This window comes from Cryptomeria japonica, chromosome 9 (genome assembly GCF_030272615.1).
Source record: "Cryptomeria japonica chromosome 9, Sugi_1.0, whole genome shotgun sequence".
Lineage (NCBI taxonomy): Eukaryota > Viridiplantae > Streptophyta > Pinopsida > Cupressales > Cupressaceae > Cryptomeria > Cryptomeria japonica.
The window spans coordinates 260,410,466-260,433,539 of NC_081413.1; the positions used below are offsets into that span (position 1 = coordinate 260,410,466).

The 23,074-nt window shown below is 34.3% G+C and overlaps 1 protein-coding gene across 1 annotated transcript in view; it reads left to right on the forward strand.

Annotated features, from left to right (window-relative positions):
• Positions 1-490: 490 nt before the first annotated feature.
• LOC131061913 (aminopeptidase M1) overlaps positions 491-23,074 on the forward strand; it is a 261,597-nt gene continuing 239,013 nt past the window's right edge. Inside the window, exons 1-3 of the mRNA XM_057995764.2 lie at positions 491-1,005; positions 1,125-1,189; positions 1,382-1,758. Coding sequence (XP_057851747.2) covers positions 1,444-1,758 — 315 coding nt within the window. The 5' untranslated portion in view covers positions 491-1,005; positions 1,125-1,189; positions 1,382-1,443. The remainder of the gene's footprint in view (positions 1,006-1,124; positions 1,190-1,381; positions 1,759-23,074) is intronic.

Consider the following 23,074-nt stretch of genomic DNA (forward strand, 5'->3'; position numbering starts at 1 on the left):
CTTACATGGTTCACTAAAAAAATTATATTATATTATAATTATTTTATTAAAATAAGAGTTACAATTAATATTACATAAATATATTTATACTAATATTATTTAAAGCTCATCATAATAAACAAATATTTTTTTTTTGCAAATAGCAACCAATTATTAACAATAAAGGATAGTAACAATAACAAAAATAATCTTTCCCCATATATCTCTCCCTCCTCTATCTCTATCTCCCCCTATTTCTTGGAAACGACTATCGAAACAAATAAATTGTACCTTTGAATAAAAGTGTTAAAAAAAATCTAAATAACTTTTGAGCTGCCCTATTTCTCTATCCCTCTCTACATATCTTAGTGTATATCTATGCTCTTACTTTATCTCACCATCTATGTCTCTTTATCTCTCTCCCCTCTTTTTATATCTTTTTATCTCACCATTTATCTCTTTATCTCTCTTCCTCTCTATATCTTTCTATCTCTTCATCTCTATTTACCTATCCTTCCATCTTCCTCTCTCCTCTATTTTATAAACATGTCTGCTTTCTCTTAGACTCTCGGACCTTCTGTATTTATTTCCGTGTACCTTGATTTCAAATAAGATGTAAAAATGGCAAAGTATATTTTAAAAAAAGCAAACGCACAATTTTTCGTAGTGTCGAATTAAAAGGAAGCCACTGATGGAAGAGAGGAATACATCAATGGCGATAGTCAAATATGCCAAGATGCTGAAAATCCAATTGCAGGGAACACGAGTATTTGTTTGCAATTCTTGTAACTACGTACACAGTCATTCCATTCTTCCATGTTAAGAAGACGATTGGAATCACAACTTTTATTTGTAAAGCAGGCCCCTTCCACAAGCAAATCCTAGTTCATACCAAAGGCTCAAAAATAATCCTCGTAAAGATTTTCCATGTATATATATTTGTTATACTCCGAGTCTCAATGTCTGTGATCTGGTGTTATGCGCAGCTGCATAGGGAATCGGACGGAGAGAAAGTTGTGAAACAGAGTACGATTTTGTGCCCCGCTCTTTTGCACTTCCTTCAAGTTTGCCCATTTCTTTACTTCATTATTCTTAACGGTGTTCTGACCAATTTAGAACCGTCGTCTCCTCTGTTGTTTTCTCAGTCGTTTTCTTTTGGTGGATAGAAAATTTGTGCAGTTCTTAACCACTTGGTTACAGGGTGCCACAGGTATGCCTTTGACGGCAATATATATATCCCATTAAATGTACCTTACGATTTGAAATAACAGTTCAAGCTTATTGAATTCAGATGCCTAGAAACTTGTTTAGCAAACAAAATTTTAGAAATCTCAAAAGTTTTGAAGAAATTTTAGTTGGTTGGTGGGAGTTACTGAAGTTTGTGTGTGTGTGTAATTGATAGCCGACTTCAAGAATTTGGAAGGAAAAGAAGAGATTTTTATTGGCAGTGAAGGTAGTTCGAATATGAGTTATAAGGGGACTGCGGCTGCAGTTGCTCTGCTCGTCGGGGCTATCTGCTTTGCGAGGTTGCGCTTTCGAAACCGGCCAAGGCCTCCCTTGAATATGGAGCGGTTTAAAGGGTTGCCCAGGTTGCCCAGGACAGGAGTTCCACGGCGCTATGAGTTGGAACTCCGGCCTGATTTAGGCGAGTGTAGGTTTGATGGGAAAGTGGCAATTACACTGGATGTAGGCAAGAGTAGTAAGTATCTGGTGCTCAATGCCATTGATTTGGTGATCAAGGATGGAACTGTCTGGTTGCGCCCCAAAAATTCAAAAAAGGTAAACAACTGTATCCAGAATTCAGTTCTTGAAATGATTTTTTCCTAATCTTTTCCCTTACTCTTCTGGGTAAAATCTTGGGTTAGTGTATGGGGCAGCCTTTAAAGTGGATTTGTCAGGTCTGCATTAATGGTGAGATTAAGGCGTGATCTGTCTGGCATTCTGTAAAACTAGATTATATTGTACATTTTAGGTCACTAGAGCACTCTAAGATTTGTATATTAACCTCAAAATTTGGAAATGAAGATGTTTGGTTACATCTAATATGACATTTGTGTATTGAAGTTTCTGATTTTGATTGTGTATTTCTAGATCATGAATTTATTCATATATCTATAACATGACATTTGTTAAAATAAATGTAAGTTGCTTACAACCATGATTTTAATCGAATGCCTGTCTATGCCCATCAAACAATTCTTGACCAATGGCCGTTTTCCAAGATTGTAGATTGCCTTCATAATGCACACATCTGTATGACTTGTAATATACTGATAGAATTAAAGAGACAGCCACCACTTTTTTAAAAAATTTGTGATATATGTACTTACATATGTTATATCTACATTGTAATTAAATGTCACAGTTATATTAGCAAATTTTCCATATGTTATTTGGAGTTATGGATGGCTCCTGCAGAGGGAGAATTTGAACCTGGGTCACATTCTTACCAATTGTTATTCAACAAACTTGTTTTGGGTTCTTAGAATTTGAACCTAAAGCATGTTCTCTTAAAGAATTTGAATCTAAAGAATTTTTTATTGTCTTATTTTATATGCTTAATTATTATTTTGTTTATCAGTTTTCTTTATGAGCTTTTCTTTCATTTTCTTTTTTTTTTTTTTACATTTAATATAATCCTCATTATAAAGGGTTTTTGGGGGCAATATGAAGTAAACTTGAATTAAAGCAACAAATATATTTTTTTAATAAACTTAGGCTATACACCCTCTATGGTGCCGAACATGGATTGCTCCTATGATTGTACTCCATTTTTAGTAAACTACAACCTTAGTAACCTGTGCTAGTTTTGGGCTGACTTTATTGTCGAAAGGGGATTTGAACATGTACTTCATTACCGTTACACCTTAATCCATTGGACAAAATGATTTCTGTGCTAAATTTCTAATATAATTTATTTTTCTGGATTGATTGTGAAATTGGACATACTATTACACCCATTCAAAAAGTTTTTTTTTTTTCAACAGTTTCAATTGGGTCTCTCAAAACACTGGAGCCATCCCCTAACAAATCTTCATAGGACAGAGGGAGATCAACTATGTATTGGAAGCAACCTTCTTCCCTTTTTGGAAAGGAGAGCCTCCATAATCTATTGAGAGCCTTTCTCAAGTGTATTCATGGCTTCCAATTGCAATCTTTCTGCTTTTGTCTTCCTCCCCCCACACTCAATTGAGGATTGACCTTATTCTTTTTGAAAACTGTCTGAAAACTCTCTGAGAGATAGAGAGAATAGAGGTCAATTAATCACCTCATCCCCTAGAGAAGCCTCAATTGTCAAACCTTGCCCAACAAGCTAGATCCCTTGCCCCAATACCCTCAGCTTCCTTCGAAAGATTAACCTTATGAACTGCAAGAGAAGGAACCTCCATCTGATCCAAGCGGCTAGATAATGAAGCATTATTATCCTGCTGAGAATCCACAACCTTGCCATGATCTGAAGAAAGAGAAGGGTATTCAACTAAAAAACCTTAAGGATTTCCCTTCAAAAAGTCAGGAACTGGGTAACCATCTTTTTGAATCCATATCCATAGCCGAACATGGCAAGAACTCAAGGGCTCTCTAGAAGTTATCTGTGCTCCAATTGATTGCCTAAAAAAATTTGAAAGAACTCCAAATTGATGAATTTAATCCAAGAGCCCTGAGAAATATAATATTTTTTTTTTTTAAGAAAAATTGGCAAGCCACTGGAATATATATATTAATAAAAACTGGTTCAAGAGCTCAATAGGGAAAGAACCCAGAAAGGAAACCCTATATCCTTGCTCAATTACAATGAACAAGGGGGAATCATAGCTATAATATTGCTAGAATGGAAAATAGGCTTAAATAAATCCATCATCAACAAACTTCAAAAATACTCACCAATTCTAATAAATTCAACCACTTTGTTAATCAGTCTCTTAATCACATAAGGTTTCTCATAACTTGTGGGAGGTTATGAGAAACCCTCATAGGAACTTTCGTGGTATTAGCAGATGTAGGATTGAAAAAGGGGTCCAAGGGCAAACCAAAGCAACCTTGCTTACCATAAGACTTGGGACTGTAGTTGAAAGATGCCAACTGAGAATCTGATCTAGTCTGAAGTTTTTTTGTTTGCTTTCAAATCTTGACCAGCGAATTGTTTTATTGGTTTGAGGTGAATTTTGATGTTTTTTTTCAGTTTTTGGGGTTTTTCTTGCTTATGCCAATGAAAATTTGCCAAAAGAATGCAATACATAAAAGAAACAATTGACTGAAATAAAATTTCAGAACTCAGATTTTATTGCAGCAAATTGTAAATTCAAGAGAATGACTATTTAAGACAACTAGAGCCAAAACTGGCCTACTAGGTGTCCAATGCCCTGCTTGGATGAGCTTATTTTGATGCTAGAGGTGGTGCACAAAGCAATATAGGAGCTTCCAGGTACTGCAAATTGTTCCATTGTGTTTTATTCTCCTTATATATAATTATCAAAAACAATTTAAGGAAGAAATAGCAGATCAAGTGCTTGTTCCAAATTCTTGCCAGGGGAAACCACCAGATTGACCCTTTTCCCCACTAAAATGCTAAAGTAGCCTAAATGTGTTAAAATTTCCCCGAAAGAACCACTGATCTGTCTTTATTTGCTGCCAACAATGAATTTACACACAAATTTCTGAATCAAAACCCTGTAATTTATTAATCTTTTTTTTAATAAAGTTACTTTATAAATTTTCTAATTATAGAAAAATTAACTTTATAATGAATTATTCTAAAGTCTATGTAACTTAAGCTCACCAAGGCCAAAAAGTGACTAAGTATAGACTCCTCTTGGTAAAGCCAATCATCTCCTAGCCCTTGTAATTGCCTTTGGAGATGGCTAACAAGCAAAACTATGCAATTGAGTGATCACAGGAAAAATGGGGACATTATAGTAGTTCCATACAATTTCATGGTCGTCGACTATCTCTAAAAACAATAAAGAGGGATCAATAATATTACCCAATTGATTTTCTCCATTGCAAAAAAAACATCATAGATGAGCCTCTTTTCCATGCATCTACACACCAAATATCTGCTTCCAATCACCTTCCATTGTAAATACGCATCATCGAGAATTAGTTATGGACCTTTTGATACTTCTTTTGACATTGTCAATGGAACATCCCTCAAAGAAAGATAAATTGAATCTTCCTTCATAAAAATTGTCGAATCACCCACGTAGCGGGGATCAAGTGAGATAGTCTTACTTGGTTTCCCATCAACCCCAAAACCTAGTCTTTCTCTAGTAGGAACAATGGTTGGAGGTGTTAATTTTAGGCAATCAGATATTAATTTAAGCAATTAGATTATAATCAGACTGTGAATGAATAGTAACAGTAATAAACACACAAGACAAAAGACACAAATACCCTGGGAAAACCTCCCTCTTGGAGGTGAAAAACCCAGCCTTAAAATACAACATGTATTATCTCAAATGTAGGCAAAAGGCTATACACTTATCTCAGATTGCTGTTCAATATATCAATGAAGACTGTAGCCCTTATCAACAGCGAATAGCAAGGAGGATCGGCAGCAAATGTCTAAGATCAGATGCGCACAGTAGGAGTCCTTATTAAGTTCACATGAGGATCTTTGATCACTTGAATGCAGCCCTTATCAACAGCGAATACATGAGGATCTTTGACAATTTGATTGCAGCCCTTATCAACAACAGATGGCTAGGAGGAGCAGCAGATGTCTAGATCAGATTCGCCACAAAACAATCTACCTTGCAAAGTTCACACAATCGCCTTATACCAGTTTGCATGAGGAAGGATAGCTGCTAGGAGAGCAGATAGCATTTGTGATGTGTTGTGTACAAATGGCTTCATCTTGGAGTGGTTATATATCAACCTTTTGGCGCCAATCATCCTCAAGTCAGCTTGCATGATTATTTAATTATGTTATATTGTCATTGTACATTTCCCACGTTAGACATTTGGGTCCAGCCCAATAGCACATATTGAATTGCCTTCCATGTTACATTTGGGTCTAGCCCAATAACACATTTACATAAGATAATACATGTGTATTTTAATTGTCATTGACAACATTCAAATACAATAGGTATCCGAGCTAGCTACTATTTCAACACTCCCTCTTAGCTAGGGAGGATATCTGTCACTTGTCATGATTCATTCATGACTTTCATCTTGCTTTGCCCGCAAGAATGAATGTATAAGCTTCATAGAGTGTACCTGCAATAAAACACATAAATATCATGAACTCATTTCATGATGTCCATCTTGCATTGCCTTTAGAGGATGGATCCACCTTGCATTGCCCACAGAGGGTGGAAGAGGTCTTACACCTCAGCCTTCTCCCAGAGAAGGATACAATGTCACCTTGCATTGCCCGCAGAGGGTGACTCCACCTTGCATTGCCCACAGAGGGTGGAAGATGCAGTCTAAATTGCATCACTAAGATTGAGACTCCCTCTCAATCAATGCCGTGTTCTCCATGATTCCAAGCTTCTCTCTGAAGTACTCAAACTTCACTTCGAGCTAGAGGCTTGGTGAGAACATCTGAAGCCTGTTCAACAGTGCTGATATATTTCAGCTGGAGGGCACCTCTTTGTGCCGTATCACGAACATAGTGATAATGAGTTTCCACGTGTTTTGACCGGACATGAAGCACAAGATTATTAGACATTTTTAATACAACTTTGATTATCACAATAAATAACAGTGGATTCCCAAGGTTGTCCAAACAACCCAGCAAGAAGTTTGTGAAGCCAAACTGCTTCTCTAGTTGCCATTCTTGAAGCAATGTATTCAATTTTTGCAGTACTCAATGCAACTAAGGATTGTTTCCTATTGGCCCAAGAGATCATAGCGGAATCCAAGCTGAAACAAATTCCTGAAGTGCTTTTCCTGTCAATAACACTTCCAACCCAATCAGAATTAGAGTAGCCTTCCAAATTGATCACTGTGTTGATTGGATACTTCAGCCCATAGCCAACTATTCCACGCAAGTATCACAGGATGTGCTTGGCTGCCACCAAGTGAACATGCTTTGGCTAGTTCATGAATTTGGCTAAGTGGACTCACTGCATAGCAAATATCTGGTCTAGTGTTAACTAGACACATCAAGGATCCAATCAATTGCCTGTACTCTGAGGGATCTGCAAAATCAGAATTAGCTGCAAAAATACTCAACTTTTCAAAGTTAGTTTCCATAGGAGTAGACATAGATTTACAATCCATCATATCAATGACATATTTTCTTGACTAAGGATAAGATCTTTGCCATACTTCTAGACTAGACAATAATGTATTAGGCCTAGATCCTTCATTCCAAATTCAGTGGATAATTCTTTCTTATATCTAATGATAAGACTATCTCCAATAGTTAGAAATAAATCATCCACATATATATAAGAAACAAAATTAGCAGTTCACTATTGAATACTTTTAAAGTGAAGATTAGAATCAACATCATTCTTGCAAGATCCTAAACTAATCAAATACTTGACAATATTCTCATACTAAGCTCAAGAAGTTTGTTTGAGGCCGTAAAGAGTTTTTCTTTAATTTGCACACATGAGATTCTCTATCTTGATTCTCATGGCCTTCTAGTTATTCAATATAGACAACATTAAGAAAACAGTCTAACTTTCAGCCTACAACATTAGCTATAGTGGTTCTAATATTTGTATATCTAGCACCAAGAGCAAATGTTTCCTTCTAACTATGAGCTACACATCTAGCTTCATATTTTCAAAAACTTCCATATGGAACTCCCTCTTGATTCTTAATATAAAATTGTGGTAATCAAATCTCATGAAGATTGCATAATATAAGAATCAATCAAGGAAGGTAGACATAAATCAAAGATGAGAAATGCCAATCTTTTCCTTACTTTACTTTTACGAAATGGACCTATAGCACAATCATTATGATCAAGGCATACCTTCAAGTGAAGAAACCAAACTCCCTCTTAAGCTTGAAGGCATGGTAATTCAAGAAACTTTTGAAGAGAAGCATTAACATGATTAAATATCCCAATAAAATGAATTAACATGTAAAGTAACTTATCTAGACTTCCACCATTGACAACATATGCCAAGATTGCTCAAAAGGATATTGCCAGTCTGTGATCAACTTCAACCATGGTGTAAAGCTACACAACATTCTAAAACTGTTTTCCATAGTTGAATAACAAAGAGTTAGCTATATTAGAAAACTAAGGCAAGTGTATGACTTCAGAGAATATTTTACAAAATCCATAAGCAAGGTATATAAGCCTAATTGTCTTTCCAGCCAATGCGTAAAATCAGATATGAGTATCGACCACTCAAAAGGATACACATTGTAGTTGAGCACAAGCAAATGATCGAAAGCCAACTTCAATGAGTTAGATACCTCATTCATCTTAGGTTTCATCATCAAGAGAATACTTACTTCAAAGAATATTATAGGCAGTATGCTTAAATTGAAGAGATAGTGTCACAATGAATATTATGTAAGGATGATGAAAGCCATGACAAAAAATGCATTAGAGCTAAAGACAATCCTCTACACAAGAGGAGCAAAGCAAGGTTATAATAACAGCAGAACAAAGAACATGAGAGCCTATTATGAAGAGCTGAAGAGAACCAAGTGTTACACAGTCACAGCCCTACATGACAACCTTATCCAAAACATAACAGAAAATGCAGTCCATACAATGTTAAGAGATTTGATACAAATCAAGAGACACACCATAAGAGTATATAATTCCAGAGCAGTAAGACTATTGAGCATTTCAAGACTTAGATAGAATACAGTGCATCAGAACTGTGCAACAAGTATCAGATCATAATATGAAGATAGTAAGATCAACATTGGGCATAGATACTAAGTAGGATGTCTATCACACCAATGACTGAGGTTCCATGTTTCTGAATCTCCTATAAATTTATTTATCTTTCTATTTGTGCTTGTTGTTATATCCATCATAATACTCCTAGATTTATATATGAATACACATGCTGAAGTGCCAAGGATGTATTTAGATCAATGCATCAATTCGGATCATTACATATTCATACCAAACCACATCAAATAGGTTTCGAGATAAACATACTTAAAAATAAAGAGTAGGTCATAACTAACTTCAATAGTTCAAACTGGATTAGAACAAATTCTTAACACAAGAACAAGGCTCGAATTAGGGTGATTGTTCCAAACCTTAGGAAGAAAGTTAGGCAATACTAAGATCTGAAAACAAGTACACAAACCAACATATGAAAGCACCCTCAGGTGAAGTAGTTAACAAGCAAGAGAACCTTGTGCACTAGATAAGACACTAATAACAATAAGGTAGTTAGATGCAAATCTCCAACCAAGTGGACCCTACAATTGAGAATAGAGGAATGAGAGCACCTGAAATCTTATTCTTGCTATTATCACATCGATGCCTTCAATTTGTCAAGCAGACATTGTTGTTGAACTTTCTAATTCACGATGGACTTCTTGAATTGCTTTAGCTCATCTAGATCTGAAGGCTCGGTCAGATCCTTATCTTTCACAAACTGTAACGAACCTTCCATGATGTAAAATTTAGGGCACCTTCAAATCTGTCCTCTACTTTCAGACCTGTTACCATCTTGCAAAACTAACAACAAACTGAAAGTGAAGGACAACTAATGATTTGATTATTTAGGATGAACCTAAAGCTTTGATACCATGTTAATTTTAGGCAATCAGATATTAATTTAAGCAATTAGATTATAATCAGACTGTGAATGAATAGTAACAGTAATAAAACACAAGACAAAAGACACAAATACCATGGGAAAACCTCCCTCTTGGAGGTGAAAAACCCAGTCTCAAAATACAACATGTATTATCTCAAATGTAGGCAATTACAAGGCTATACACTTATCTCAGATTGTTGTTCAATATATCAATGAAGACTGCAGCCCTCATCAACAACGAATAGCAAGGAGGATCAGCAGCAGATGTCTAAGATCAGATGCGCACAGTAGGAGTCCTTATTAAGTTCACATGAGGATCTTTGATCACTTGAATGCAACCCTTATCAACAACGAATACATGAGGATCTTTGACAACTTGATTGCAGCCCTTATCAACAATAGATGGTTAGGAGGAGCAGCAGATGTCTAGATCAGATTCGCCACAAAACAATCTACCTTGCAGAGTTCACACAATCGCTTTATACCAGTCTGCATGAGGAAGGATCGCTGCTAGGAGAGCAGATAGCAGTTGTGATGTGGTGTACAAATGGCTTCATCTTGGAGTGGTTATATATCAACCTTTTGGCGGCAATCATCCTTAAGTCGGCTTGCATGATTATTGAATTATGTTATATTGTCATTGTACATTTCCCATGTTAGACATTTGGGTCCAGCCCAATAACACATAATGAATTGCCTTCCACGTTACATTTGGGTCCAGCCCAATAACTCATTTACATAAGATAATACAAGTGTATTTTAATTGTCATTGACAACATTCAAATACAATAGGTATCCGAGCTAGCTACTATTTCAACAGGAGGATATTGAAAAACCCTTTGCCAATCAATCAACAAGGGTAAAAATCGGGATGAATTAAATGGTCTACAACCTAGAATACTCTCTACATTTGGTTAAATAGTATCAGTGACAACATGGGTGAGGGATTTTGGAGAGTTCAAGAACCTGCACATAAAAGAAAATTTGAGAATCTAAGCACTGTAGGGTGTATTCACATTTAATTGTGAAAAATATACATTTATCTATATATATATATAAAATTAATTATATATGTATATATGCTATTGTAGTGATCATTCTTTTCTTGTCCATTTAATCTCTCAATTACTATCTTTAAAAAGTCAAATATATGATAATTAAAAGTCCACTTAAATATTTCACATGTATCAATAACCACACACTTGTTACCCAGTAGTTAAAATTTTAATATTTAATTGGAGGAGTTGTGCAACTTTATTGGTACCCATAGCGCATGGTTATTGGGGCATTTGTGCATATGTATTGGTTATTAAAGGATATGTATTAGATTACTGGTGCAAATTTCTAAGGTGGTTGTAGTGTATGTATGGTTATTGGGGCATCTATAAGTAGCTATCAAGCATCACCTCTAAATGACCACTTTTTGATATTTGTGCACATAACGAATCATCTTGTTTTGTTTGTAACTACCGAGAAGCTGAAACAATAGCTTTAAGCTCTTAAGTGATAAAAAAAAATCATCAATATGATTTACTAGCTTAGGGTACATTAAGTCAGCTATAACAACTAATAATACCCTTCCCAATACAGATAATATTATATGTATAAATATATAATTGTATATGATGAAGCTCAAACCAAAAAACTGAAGATTAATAGCCAAAAAAGAAAATAATAATAACCAAGATCAGAAAAAAAAAATAGAACAAATTTAATTACAGCAGTTCCCAATTAAAAATAGATTTATCATTCTCATTTCTTCATTCAGTCATAAGATACATCTCAGAAAATAAACCAAAATATAATTCAGAAATAAACCACCCAATTCCATTACCCTGGACCTCTCTTTTGTTTTCATCGTTACTTCCTTTAAATTTAGCCTCACAATTTTAAACAAGTTTTTTTACCAAAAACAGCTCCCAGCTAACATGGCTTCAGCCGACCTGGCTACTACACAGCCTAAAAACTGACCAAAACCAAAAATGGTGATTACAAAATCAAAAGGCAGTTGACAAAATGGAAACAACAAAAAAGAAATTAGAAAGCTAAAAATAGCTAACCTTCTGCTCCACGGTCAGAATGTGGGAAGAGGCAATTCTGGAGATGCTTCACATTATCCTCCCTTCTAAAGAAATTTTGAACCTTCTGGCTCAGAAGAGTTCGAATTGGAGAACTTCAAGAGATAACTTTTATCAATAATTATCCTTCCAACTTGAAGAATCAAACCATGGTGTTCCCTTCCATCAAATTAGATGTTTTTGCAAATCATCATATTTTTTTTTCTTTCGCTTCCAACCTCTTGGTAGAATAAAGATCCTATTCTTCTATTGATTTGTTCCTTTTCTCTTTTTCCAATCCCTTGGAGACTTAGTAGTCTTCCTCCACTAAAAAATCATCATTGCACTTTGCATCACTCCTATTAGCTCTTATTACACCTGCACATAAATCATTAAAAACAAAAACAAAATTAAGGGAATACGAATTTCCCATTAATACTTTCTACTTCTCCGCATTATGCCATTTAGGCATGTTTTCCATTTCATATTTTGTAAGGTGGACTTCATTTCTTGGTTCAATGTGATGTGGTTCACAAGTCAAATCCTTTTGGACATTGTCCTTTATACCGTAATTGAACATATCTCTATTCTCTCCCTCAATCATCCTTGTTCCCTCCTTAAGGAATTGTTGATCTTCTACTCCTTTTCCCTCACTAATGGGATTCTCTAAACATTCCTCTAGTTGTTTATGACAATTTGTGTTCTCTAGAAGTATTAAATTTTCATCACATATGAAGCTCCCATAGATCTGTCTCTGTTGCAGCTTCCTCTCCAATGTGGGCTGCTTTCCTTGCCACAACATTTTGGGCCTCCTCTTGTGATAGGCTGCATTCCTTCAAACTTTTTCACTTTTTACATTGTATTCTTCAATGTCTTCCCCTTATCTGGGGTAACACAACTCAACAAATCTTCAATAGATTTAATCTTTCCTTGTTCCAACAATTCTACCCCTTGACTAATTCTTAACTCGATGGCTTTCCTCCCTGAAAATGGCTTTTGTTCACTAGTTAGTATTTATCTTCACAATTCTTTTTCACCTTCTCTTAACTTTTCAACACCTTTGCTGTATATTTTATTTTTTCTTGCTTGCTTATTGTTGTAGAACTCACATTCCTCCAACAGGCACCATAAATCCTCCAACTCAATCTTTAATTTTTGCAACTCTCTTTGTTGTTCCTTTGTTAGCTTCTGCCTCTGCCTTTGCTTATCTTTTCTTCCACCTTAATTATCCTTTTCTTTACATTATAATATAACTTCATATTTGACTTCACAACCAAAGCTCAAACTCAAACTAAGCAATTGAAGATTAATCTGTAAAAAACAATAACAATAATCAAGAATAGAAAAAAAAAAGCTAGAACAAATTCAATTCTCAATTACAAATAGAATAATCATTCTTATTTCCTGATTCAGTCATAAGATACATCTCAGAAAACAAACCAAAATATAACTCAAAAATAAACCACCCAATTCTATTATCTTGGACCTCTCTTTTGTTTTCATCGGTACTTCCTCTAAACCCAACCCCACAAACTTAAACAAAAACTTCTACCAAAAATAGCTCCCAGCCAGCATGGCTTCAGTTGACCTGACCTCTACACAGCCTAAAACTAGCTAATCTTCTGCTCCACGGTCAAAACATAGGAAGAGGCAACTATGGAGATGCTCCGCATCAATTTTTGTGCAAGTGTATATATACATCACATGTATAGACAAACATATAAACTCTCTCGCCCCCTCTTTATATAGACGATCGAAACTATCTGGAGGCCAACTATCCCTATAGACCAACAACCCTATATATCTAACTGGCTTGACCAACTGCCCATAGGTATAGGCTTGCTTGCTTACATTGGCGCTATATATATCTGTATATGTATATACACACGTAATTACATATATGTATATAAATATATATACATATATGTAATTATAGTGTATATATGTACATATGTATTGTAGAAGACGGGTTTACTACTGAGAGGGGATAAATCAGTAGTAAATAAAACTTAGAGTCCTATTCAATTAATTTTTTTGGAAAATTTATTCAAAGCTTATAAATTTAATTCTAAAATGAAAGTACCAAACTGAAATTTGAGAGTTACATCACACAAAGAAACCAATGCAAAAGATTAAGTGGAAATCCAAGATGAAAAAATCATGGTAAGAAATGCTGCCAGAATTAATCGTCCTAATCCAGCCTCACAGTTAAAGAGATTACAATCTTTTAAGATACCAACCCAAAGAATCACCCAGCCCCTTCTGACAGCACCAACCCTCTACTAAATCTCAACTCGTCAAACTGAGCATCAACTCAATGTCTTAGTGGCACCAACCACGATTACAAAGTATTAATTTAATTCTTACTCCAACATCAAAGTATTACAAGTTACAATTTCTGATATTCATATACAATTTGTACTTCAGATTTTAAAGTAAAAATTTCCAACTTGTTAATCTTGATATTCTGCTAACATTCTGTTAAAATTTGAAAACCAATATCATCAATATGAAACCTCGATCATACTTCAAAACAACCTGTTAATCTGAAGAATTAGAAAGCACTCTGTTTGCAGTTAGTCTGAACTCAGTTCTCAATCTAAAGAAATCCAATAATCTGAGAACAAACAAATACAATTGAACTAGAACTTTTTAAGAAATAATCTGATCTATGACACCCAGTTCACTGATAAAAATCAAAGTTCATACCACAGACTCTGGATTGACGTTATTTGAAAGGATGATGATGTTTACACCTAAAGAACAAATAATATTGTATACCTTATTCTTATTACATATGGCACTTTTTATTTGACTGAGCCCACAGAGACAAACTTCAGAAAACTCCTCCACATGGTTCGATCTGTTTTCTGTATACACAATATTCTTTCCTTATTTAGCAAACAACATCTCTCTGTTTAGAATGCCCTTACATTCTACACAACCAATTGATATCCGTTTATTATCACCTATCTGTTTAGAATGCCCTTACATTCTACACAACCATTGATATTCGTTTACTATCACCAACTTTTTATCGACCTACACCATCATCGTTCTATCGAGCTTTCACATCTCTTAAATAGAGACTTCTTCTATCGAATGGATGATAAGAAGTTACAACGTCTTCCAACAGGTACTGCTACGTCAATAACAACTGCTCTTGTTTTAGTTTTTGTCGGTTTAAACAAGTCAGCGATTCCATTTCTATTTGATACCAATAAAAAACATTCAATTTAAGTACTGAAGTTCATACTGAAACAACCAATAAGGATGTTGCAGTTATGCAACTGTGTACAGGTGGCAGCGACAGTTTCAACTAAACCAAACTTTATATAAGTCGACAGCAAACCTTGTTTATATTTCACGATATGCTACACAGCAACACGCGTAAACATTGTGCTCTCTTTCACGACAAAAATCACTGTTATCATATTGGAACTAAGTCAATGCTCAACACGTCTTGATCTTGAGCCCGATAAACCTGATAGAAGACATATTATGAAATCGTGGATGAGAGGCTCAAATGACCAGTCAAATATTCAAACAAATTAATCGGCTGCCCCTGTTCATCTGTAAGGTATCGATGTTATCATATTTGCATCTTCTGATTATTAAAACAAGAATATTCTTCCTTTCTCATACTTACTGTTGTAACTTTTATACTTGCAGAACCAATACACAGAAACCATAATGAAGATACAAGGATCAGACAGAAATATAGAAATGCATTGACATTAATGACAAACAAAAGAAGACTAACAATGTTATATGCAACTGTATGTATATATACATACACATATTGATAACTATGCATATATATTACATATACATAATACTTATTTGTATATATGTATGCATTACATATATAAGTATGTGTAATATGTATATACATATTACATATAATTATTTATATATATGTTTGTAATTATATATACACAATTACATATATGTAAATCATATAAATATACGTATATATGTAATCATGTGTATATATGCATACGTATACTTGCCTCTATACCAGACAATTATATATATGAAGATATACATATCAATACATATATGTAATATATACTTGTATTTATGTATAAGCACACATACTTATGTAGTAAATACATATACAATTATGTGTATGTTGTATATGTATTTACACAGTTGTTTATGCATGTACATATATATAATTGACAAATTTATAGTCAACTAAGATTTACAATTAGGAAACGACCTTGAGTTGGCCTCTGATTCATTACCTCTGAACAAGAATAAGGCGTCCATTGAGCATAAGATAGGATCTAATATAAACACATGTCCAGAAGATGTATATACTTATGTATGCATTATATGTATTTAAGTATGTGTGTATATATGTATGTAGACACACATACCATATACATTTATACAATATTCTCTATACTAGAATATATATCTATAAAATCATCTATACAAAATTTTCAATTTTGTTTTAATAAATGAAATAGAATATATAATTTACATACCACACATTTTTTTATTAAAATATTAAAACATTTGCATGATCCAATTTCAATTCGAATAAAACTTAAAACTATATTAGAAATGAAATGGATAACCAAACGACATGATGACCCATTTTCTATTTATTAAAAGTGCTCAAATATCAAATGTAGCAGCCATTCTGTCGGCTGGATAAACATTCAATGGTAGCCTTTTTCCTTCACAAATGTACACTAACAAGTATGCATTAAGAAGATGAGGTGGGTCTTTTATTGCAATTGTGGGAGTTTGGGTCACTCTTGATTAAGGTACACTACTTCATTATAGCTCATTTATTATTTTGGTTGCACCACAATGTTGTCATTTGGTTACATAACAATTTTTTTGGATTACCTTAATTTTAATTATTTATTTGGTATATTACAATTAATTATTCTTATTGTATTATAATTTTATATTAAATTTTTAATTTATCATTTTCAATATGATACAAAATAAATAGATGTGCAATAAATTATTTAGGATGTTTTATATAAAATAAAAACAAATTTAAAACTGGATAACATGAATTTGTACTGATTTTCGGATTGTTTTACATTTATGTTATATAAAATATAAATATATTTATTGTTTTTTGTTTTATCTAAGATTAAAGGTTAAAGGTTAAGAAGTTCTTTCAACTTAAGCCAAAAGATTTTAAGCTGACTAAAAACAAATTCTACAACTACATTTGCATCACTTAATTTAAAGAAGAGATCGAGTAAAATAAGTACACCAAAAAATTAAATGACAAAAAGATCACAAGCTAACACATTCATTCCATTGAAAGCAACTAGAGAGTAGCCTAACCCCTATTGCAATACAAAATTTTTAGTAAGTGTTAACTAACACGTAAGATAAAACATTTCAACAATAATTTAAAAGTAAAATAGACATACTAAATTCATAGCAAATTTTGGATTGATAACAACACCAACAACAATTTCAACGATATACAAATACATGAATAAATACTTATTTACATTGCTCACATAACTATGCATAATAATAAATAAGTAAAATTAATCAGACTTGAACTTTTAGATGTGCTAAGTCTCTTTTATCACTGTAGACACCTAAAAGTTGCACAACAAATTAAGTGAATTTTATTCATTTAATTATCCCTATTTCTTCCAATGAATTAAATTGAGATTTAATTAATATCCCCATTCTTCTAATTGACCATTAATCAAATTAAAGATTTGATTAATATTTCCCTTTTTCTATCTAAGCCATTTTAATTAAATTCACAATTAAATTAAATCCCCCTTTCTAAGCCATTTTAATTAAATTCACATTTAATTAACTCCCCCTTTCTAAGCTATTTAATTAAATTCACATTTAATTAAATCCCCCTTTCTAAGCCATTTAATTAAATCCCCTTTTCTAAGCCATTTAATTCAATTTACATTTAATTAAAATTCCCCTTCTAGCCATTTTTAATTAAATTTACATTTAATTAAAACCACCCACTTGCAAAATTAAAAATCACATTTAAATAAATCAATATTTATTTAAATCTATCAAATGCAAGTTGCAACCAAAATTAAAATAAATAAATTTTATTTTAATTAAATTCTATTTTTCCCGACCCACTTGCAAAATCCTACATCTCCCACTTGCCTCCTAAACCTCTTCTAGAGCCTTCTAGATTCTTCTAAACCCCTTTTAATTAGCCTTAATCCCTCTAATCATGTCCTTTCCCTAAATTTGAGGAGGTCACTTCTCAATTTGGAAAAAAGTCTTCTAAATGCATTAAAGACTTTATTTCTTCAACAAGCTAACTTGTTGAGTTCGCCAAATTTGGAAGGACTCTTACAAATTGTCCCCAAAGTCTTCTTAACCATTAATGGTTAACTCAACCTTCCCACATGGTTAGAGACTTCCTCTCTAACTTAACCCTCAGCTAACCCAAGGGTCTCATCAAGCACTAATGGCTTTTACCCTAGTTATCCTATTAACCCTTGCACAAGAGTTTACCCCTTGGGTAAAGGCTTTATCCATTGGTTATCCGCTAACCCAACCTTAACCTTACCTCCTAAGGTAACCTCCATGTCTCCTTAGGCATTTAATGCCTCTTACATCTCCTCTCAAGCCCTCTCAAGGTGACATTTGTCAACTTGGGATTGGATTGAATCCCTCACATGGATTGATAATTTTCAATCCTAGCCCTTGTTGAGAGTATTCAATCTCAACCCTCCATTACCCTATTTTCCCTATAAATAGAGCTCTCTTTCCTCATTCTCCATATATCAAGTCTTTTGTGCATCTGAATTATAGTCATTTTGTAGGTTAAAGAGCTCTCTTTGTTATCTTCAAACATCAAGCATTCATCTCATAGCATTTTAGTTTCATTTAGCTTAAATGCATATCCTTTTCTAGCTTAATTAACTCATCTAGTAGCATTTAATCTTCAATTTGGAATTTACCTAGTTTCATATCTTCATCATCTTGAGCATTTAGTCTTGCATCTTGCATTTCATCTTAATCCATCATCGTAGCTTTCACTAGGATCTTAGTTGCATCCATTTTAATCCTAGAATCATTTAAATCTCATTTTCTAGGTTGTCAATCTTGAGGATCAAGTGCTCTTCCAAGTGAGGGCCACCTTGAATCTTAGAGATCTTTAGAGATAGAGGAGCATGGAACGATTTTAAAGAGCATTTGATTCATTAACTTGCTTTGTTTTGTTTTTGATTTCTAACTTTAATGCAATGTTTCATGTTTATGTTTGAAGTGTTCTTCTCTATTGCAGATTGATACTACATTCCAGGCATACAATCATTTATCTCATCCATCCACTAATTCCAATATTAACAACTTAAATGATGAACCTAGCTTGTATTAGATTGTTGGTTTTCTTGAGAAGATTGATTTAGTGGTCAACCTAGCTTGTATTAGAATAATATCTTTCTCTGTGTTATTAATGGTCATTTAAGTTGTTTCTAATTTCCCCTCTAGTTAATGATTGTTTCTTTTAGAAACATCATCTTTGTAACTCTATTTAAAGGAGCTTTGTCTCCTTGATTAATTGAACAACATCGATTTTTTGAAATCCATATGCTTTTGTATCTATATTATGGTATCAGAGCAGAAAGAAAAATTTTGTTTTTTCTAAAAATTTTCGAATGAAATTTTTCATCACTGAAAAAACAAATCTAGGGCTTGTGATTTTTTCAGAATTCGAAATTCAATTTTTTTTTCTAAAGGGTTTTCTTTCAGGCGGTTTTTTCTATTGTTTTTCATGTTTTCTGTGGTGGATTTTTTTTTAACCAGACCTTCGTCTTGCGACACCATTAATCCTCTGCGCGTGACGCGATTTTTTCCACCTGCAAATTTTTTTTCTGCCATTTTTGGACGGAAATCTGCATTTTCGATTGGGGTTTTTACCCTTCAGATTAAATCGATTTTTTTTTTCTGATTGCAGATTCTTGGTGGGTTTTTCGAGAGTTGAACTGGGTTGTTTTCATAATTTTGTGGGTGCATCGTTTTCCGTGCCTCAAATTTCGTGCCAGCAGATTTCAATTCTGATTTTAGATTCTTTTTGGTTTTTTTGCAAGGATTTCTGGGTTGTCTTCCGATTTTTTTTGGTCAACCGTAAAATTTTCTCGAAATCTATGCTAGCCATACTTCATCTGTTTTTTGAAGTCTGTACCTGTATCTGCCTCGATGTTTGTTTCGGTGATGGGTTTTAATATTTTTTTCCCTTAAAAAAGTCTTTGGGTTTTTAAATATTTTTTGTCCCTGTAAAAAAAAATCATGGGAGGGTTTATGATTTTTTCCTCAAAAATTGTACTTTGCTGTAGTCTGTTTTTAGTCGCACCTGGAGTTGTGCAAACATCTGCACTAGTCTCTTGTTTGCAGTCTATTTTCGGGCATCTTGCTCATCTACAATAGTTTGGAGGGTTTGCCTATTTTTTGCTCAAAATCGTGACAACTGTTCTTGGTGTGTCTCTAGTTACAGGGAGGAACAATTCTCCAACATCAGGTTGGACGGTTGGTGTTGTTTTCGGTATCTCCAGAAGTTCTACAGTTTGTGGGAGGGTTGGTGGCAGACTCATCTCAAGTGCCAGAGTTAGTGGCAGGCTCTTGTCTTCTGTTGCAACGTGTTCTGAGAAGAAGGGGCAACCTTCTCTGTTATTTCTCTTGGTAGTTAGAAGTTAGAACGATGACCATTAAGGGAGGGTATTAGAATAATATCTTTCTCTTTGTGTTATTAATGGTCATTTAAGTTGTTTCTAATTTCACCTCTAGTTAATGATTGTTTCTTTTAGAAACATCATCTTTGTAACTCTATTTAAAGGAGCTTTGTCTCCTTGATTAATTGAACAACATCGATTCTTTGAAATCCATATGCTTTTGCATCTGTATTAGCTTGTGTGGACTTGCTCCATGCTATTTGTTTTGGGCTGTTGTGCGATGCTTTTGAGGATACAATGTTGGCTTTTTATCGTCCATGGTCAACTTTCAGGGAACAAACTCTGGAGGATGCCTTTGACAAGTTTACTGCTTTGCATCTTCTGTCAAGCCATTATGTTCATCTCTCTACTCGTTCGCTCGACTTGGCCCCACCTTTTGAAGATCTTGATTCCAAAGGTGTTGATTTAAGTGCTTGCGGTGATGCTTGTTGTTTCAGTGGTCAAGCTGATGGAGGTGTGAGTTCTTCGACTCCACCTTCTGCAAGCACTGGGTTTAGTGCTTTTTTCTTTGAGTGCGTTAGGTCTATGTGTTAAGTTTTAATGATCAGATTATATAGAGATAAGTCAAATACAACTACACAAAGTTCATCCTGGGAAAACCTTCCTCTCGAAGGTGAAAATACCCAGCAACAATGTTTCTTGTATCATTTATCAATTACAATATGTCTTTATAATGAACTTGTATTACTCCTAGTATCAAACAATTTATTGAACACTTCTGTTCAATGTATACAATCTGCTATGAGCATACAACTGCTATAGATGTTTATTAGACTGCTGTAGATGAATGTCGAACTGCTATAGATGAATGTCGAACTGCTGTAGATGAAGAATATGATCTACTTGATGATCAACACAAGTTGCCAGAGGAGATGGAATGCACCGATCTATATATCCAATCTCAACATGATCAAGCAACACAACTTTTACCAAAAGTCGGCTTTAACCAACACGTCTTATTCATTTAGACATCGGTTATATTATGATTAGCATGACTCTTCATAATCACGTCTTATGCCAAGGGTCACGACTTCCAAGGTGATCGGTGTATTTATTAACAAGTCGTTTTAATACAAATAGCGGAAATAATAAATCGGGCATATAAAATGTGTAAGGCCGATTCAGCCCTTCACACATTTGAAAACACGATCGGTCCTGAGAAGTCCGACCAAAGCTATACATCAACACTATGGTCTTTGAACACGATCAACTTTTTTGATTTTTGGTTTTGTCACCATTTCTTGGGTTATATGGTTTCAACATCTTCTGGAAATGGTGTTTTAGTTGTACATGCTCGATTATGGTTAGACAGTGATATTTTTTTGATATTATGCCACCCATGATGCATATGTTCTTACTACTTTGGAGGTTGGCCTTAATGTTAATCTCTATTATTATTAATATATCGGCAACTTAGTCACCTTCTATTGAAAAAAAATAAAATAACAAATACCGACTAAAAATAACAAACTCAAAAAATATTTTCTTATTTTAAAAAGACAAACTATTCTAAAAATATTATAAAATAAATCAATTCTTTATTTTCCTTTGTGGCGGGATATACATTAATTGGTTGCGCTTTTTTTTGGATTGGTAAAAGATTTATTTTATTAATTAAATCGGGTTTTAGACCTGGCCCGAACCAGGTGGGGCTACATACAAGGAGCCACCTCCCCATAAAACAGTGCATCAAAATGCAAGTACCCATTGACAGGTCACAAAATTGCAGCTTCATTTTTGTTTCTCCTTGATGTTTGAATGAAGGAGCATATTGCTAGGTTCCTCTTGCTTTGAATTTTTTCTCTCTTCTCTTTCACCACTTTCTATCCATCGTTTGTCTCTACTGCTTCCTTTAAATTTTCAATTTGAGCACGAAGCTGCCTAACGAGTGTTGCTTCCTTTGTATTTCTCTCTTCCCTCTTCCCCTGCAACACTTCCCCAACACCTTTTTGCTCTGTTTCATTCTGCACCTCCTTGGAAGATTTGGTAGGCCTCTTTCCGCCCTCCTTATTCACACTAGCATGACCAGTTTCATTTGTCCCAACAGAGCAACGTTTAGCATTATCATTGTCATTTCTTTTTCCCATAGTCCCCCCATGGCCTTTGAGGAATCCACTCTCTTCTTTTCCTCAATAGTTTTAGCAGCCTTTGAGTTGGTAGCAACCTTATGTGAGTTGTCTTCAACTTTCTCCATCATGTAATGATGAGGGGAGACCTCCTTCCACCAAGATGCTTGTACGGTCTATTTTTGTTTACCACAAAAAGCTACTAGATGTCCCGTTTGATAACATCTTTTACATCTAAATGATATCCCTTCATAATCTATATGTTGCACCCAAAGTCCCCTTGTGAATTTCAATGCTACATCCGTCAGAAGGGCTTTTCTTAGGTCCATCTCAACAAGGATGGCGAGTATAGGTAGGAAGCCTTACCCAAATTGGAATCTTGTCAAATGATTTAGTAGTGGGGTTGAAGGTTGGATACCTAAGGTTTCAATAGAAGCATGTGCTTCTCCTCTCAACTCCACTCATATTGAAATAAGACTCTCTTCCTGTCCTGCTCATTATTAAACACTACTACAGTGAAGCCACGGGCTCCAGGATAAATCTGCACATTCCCCTCCAAA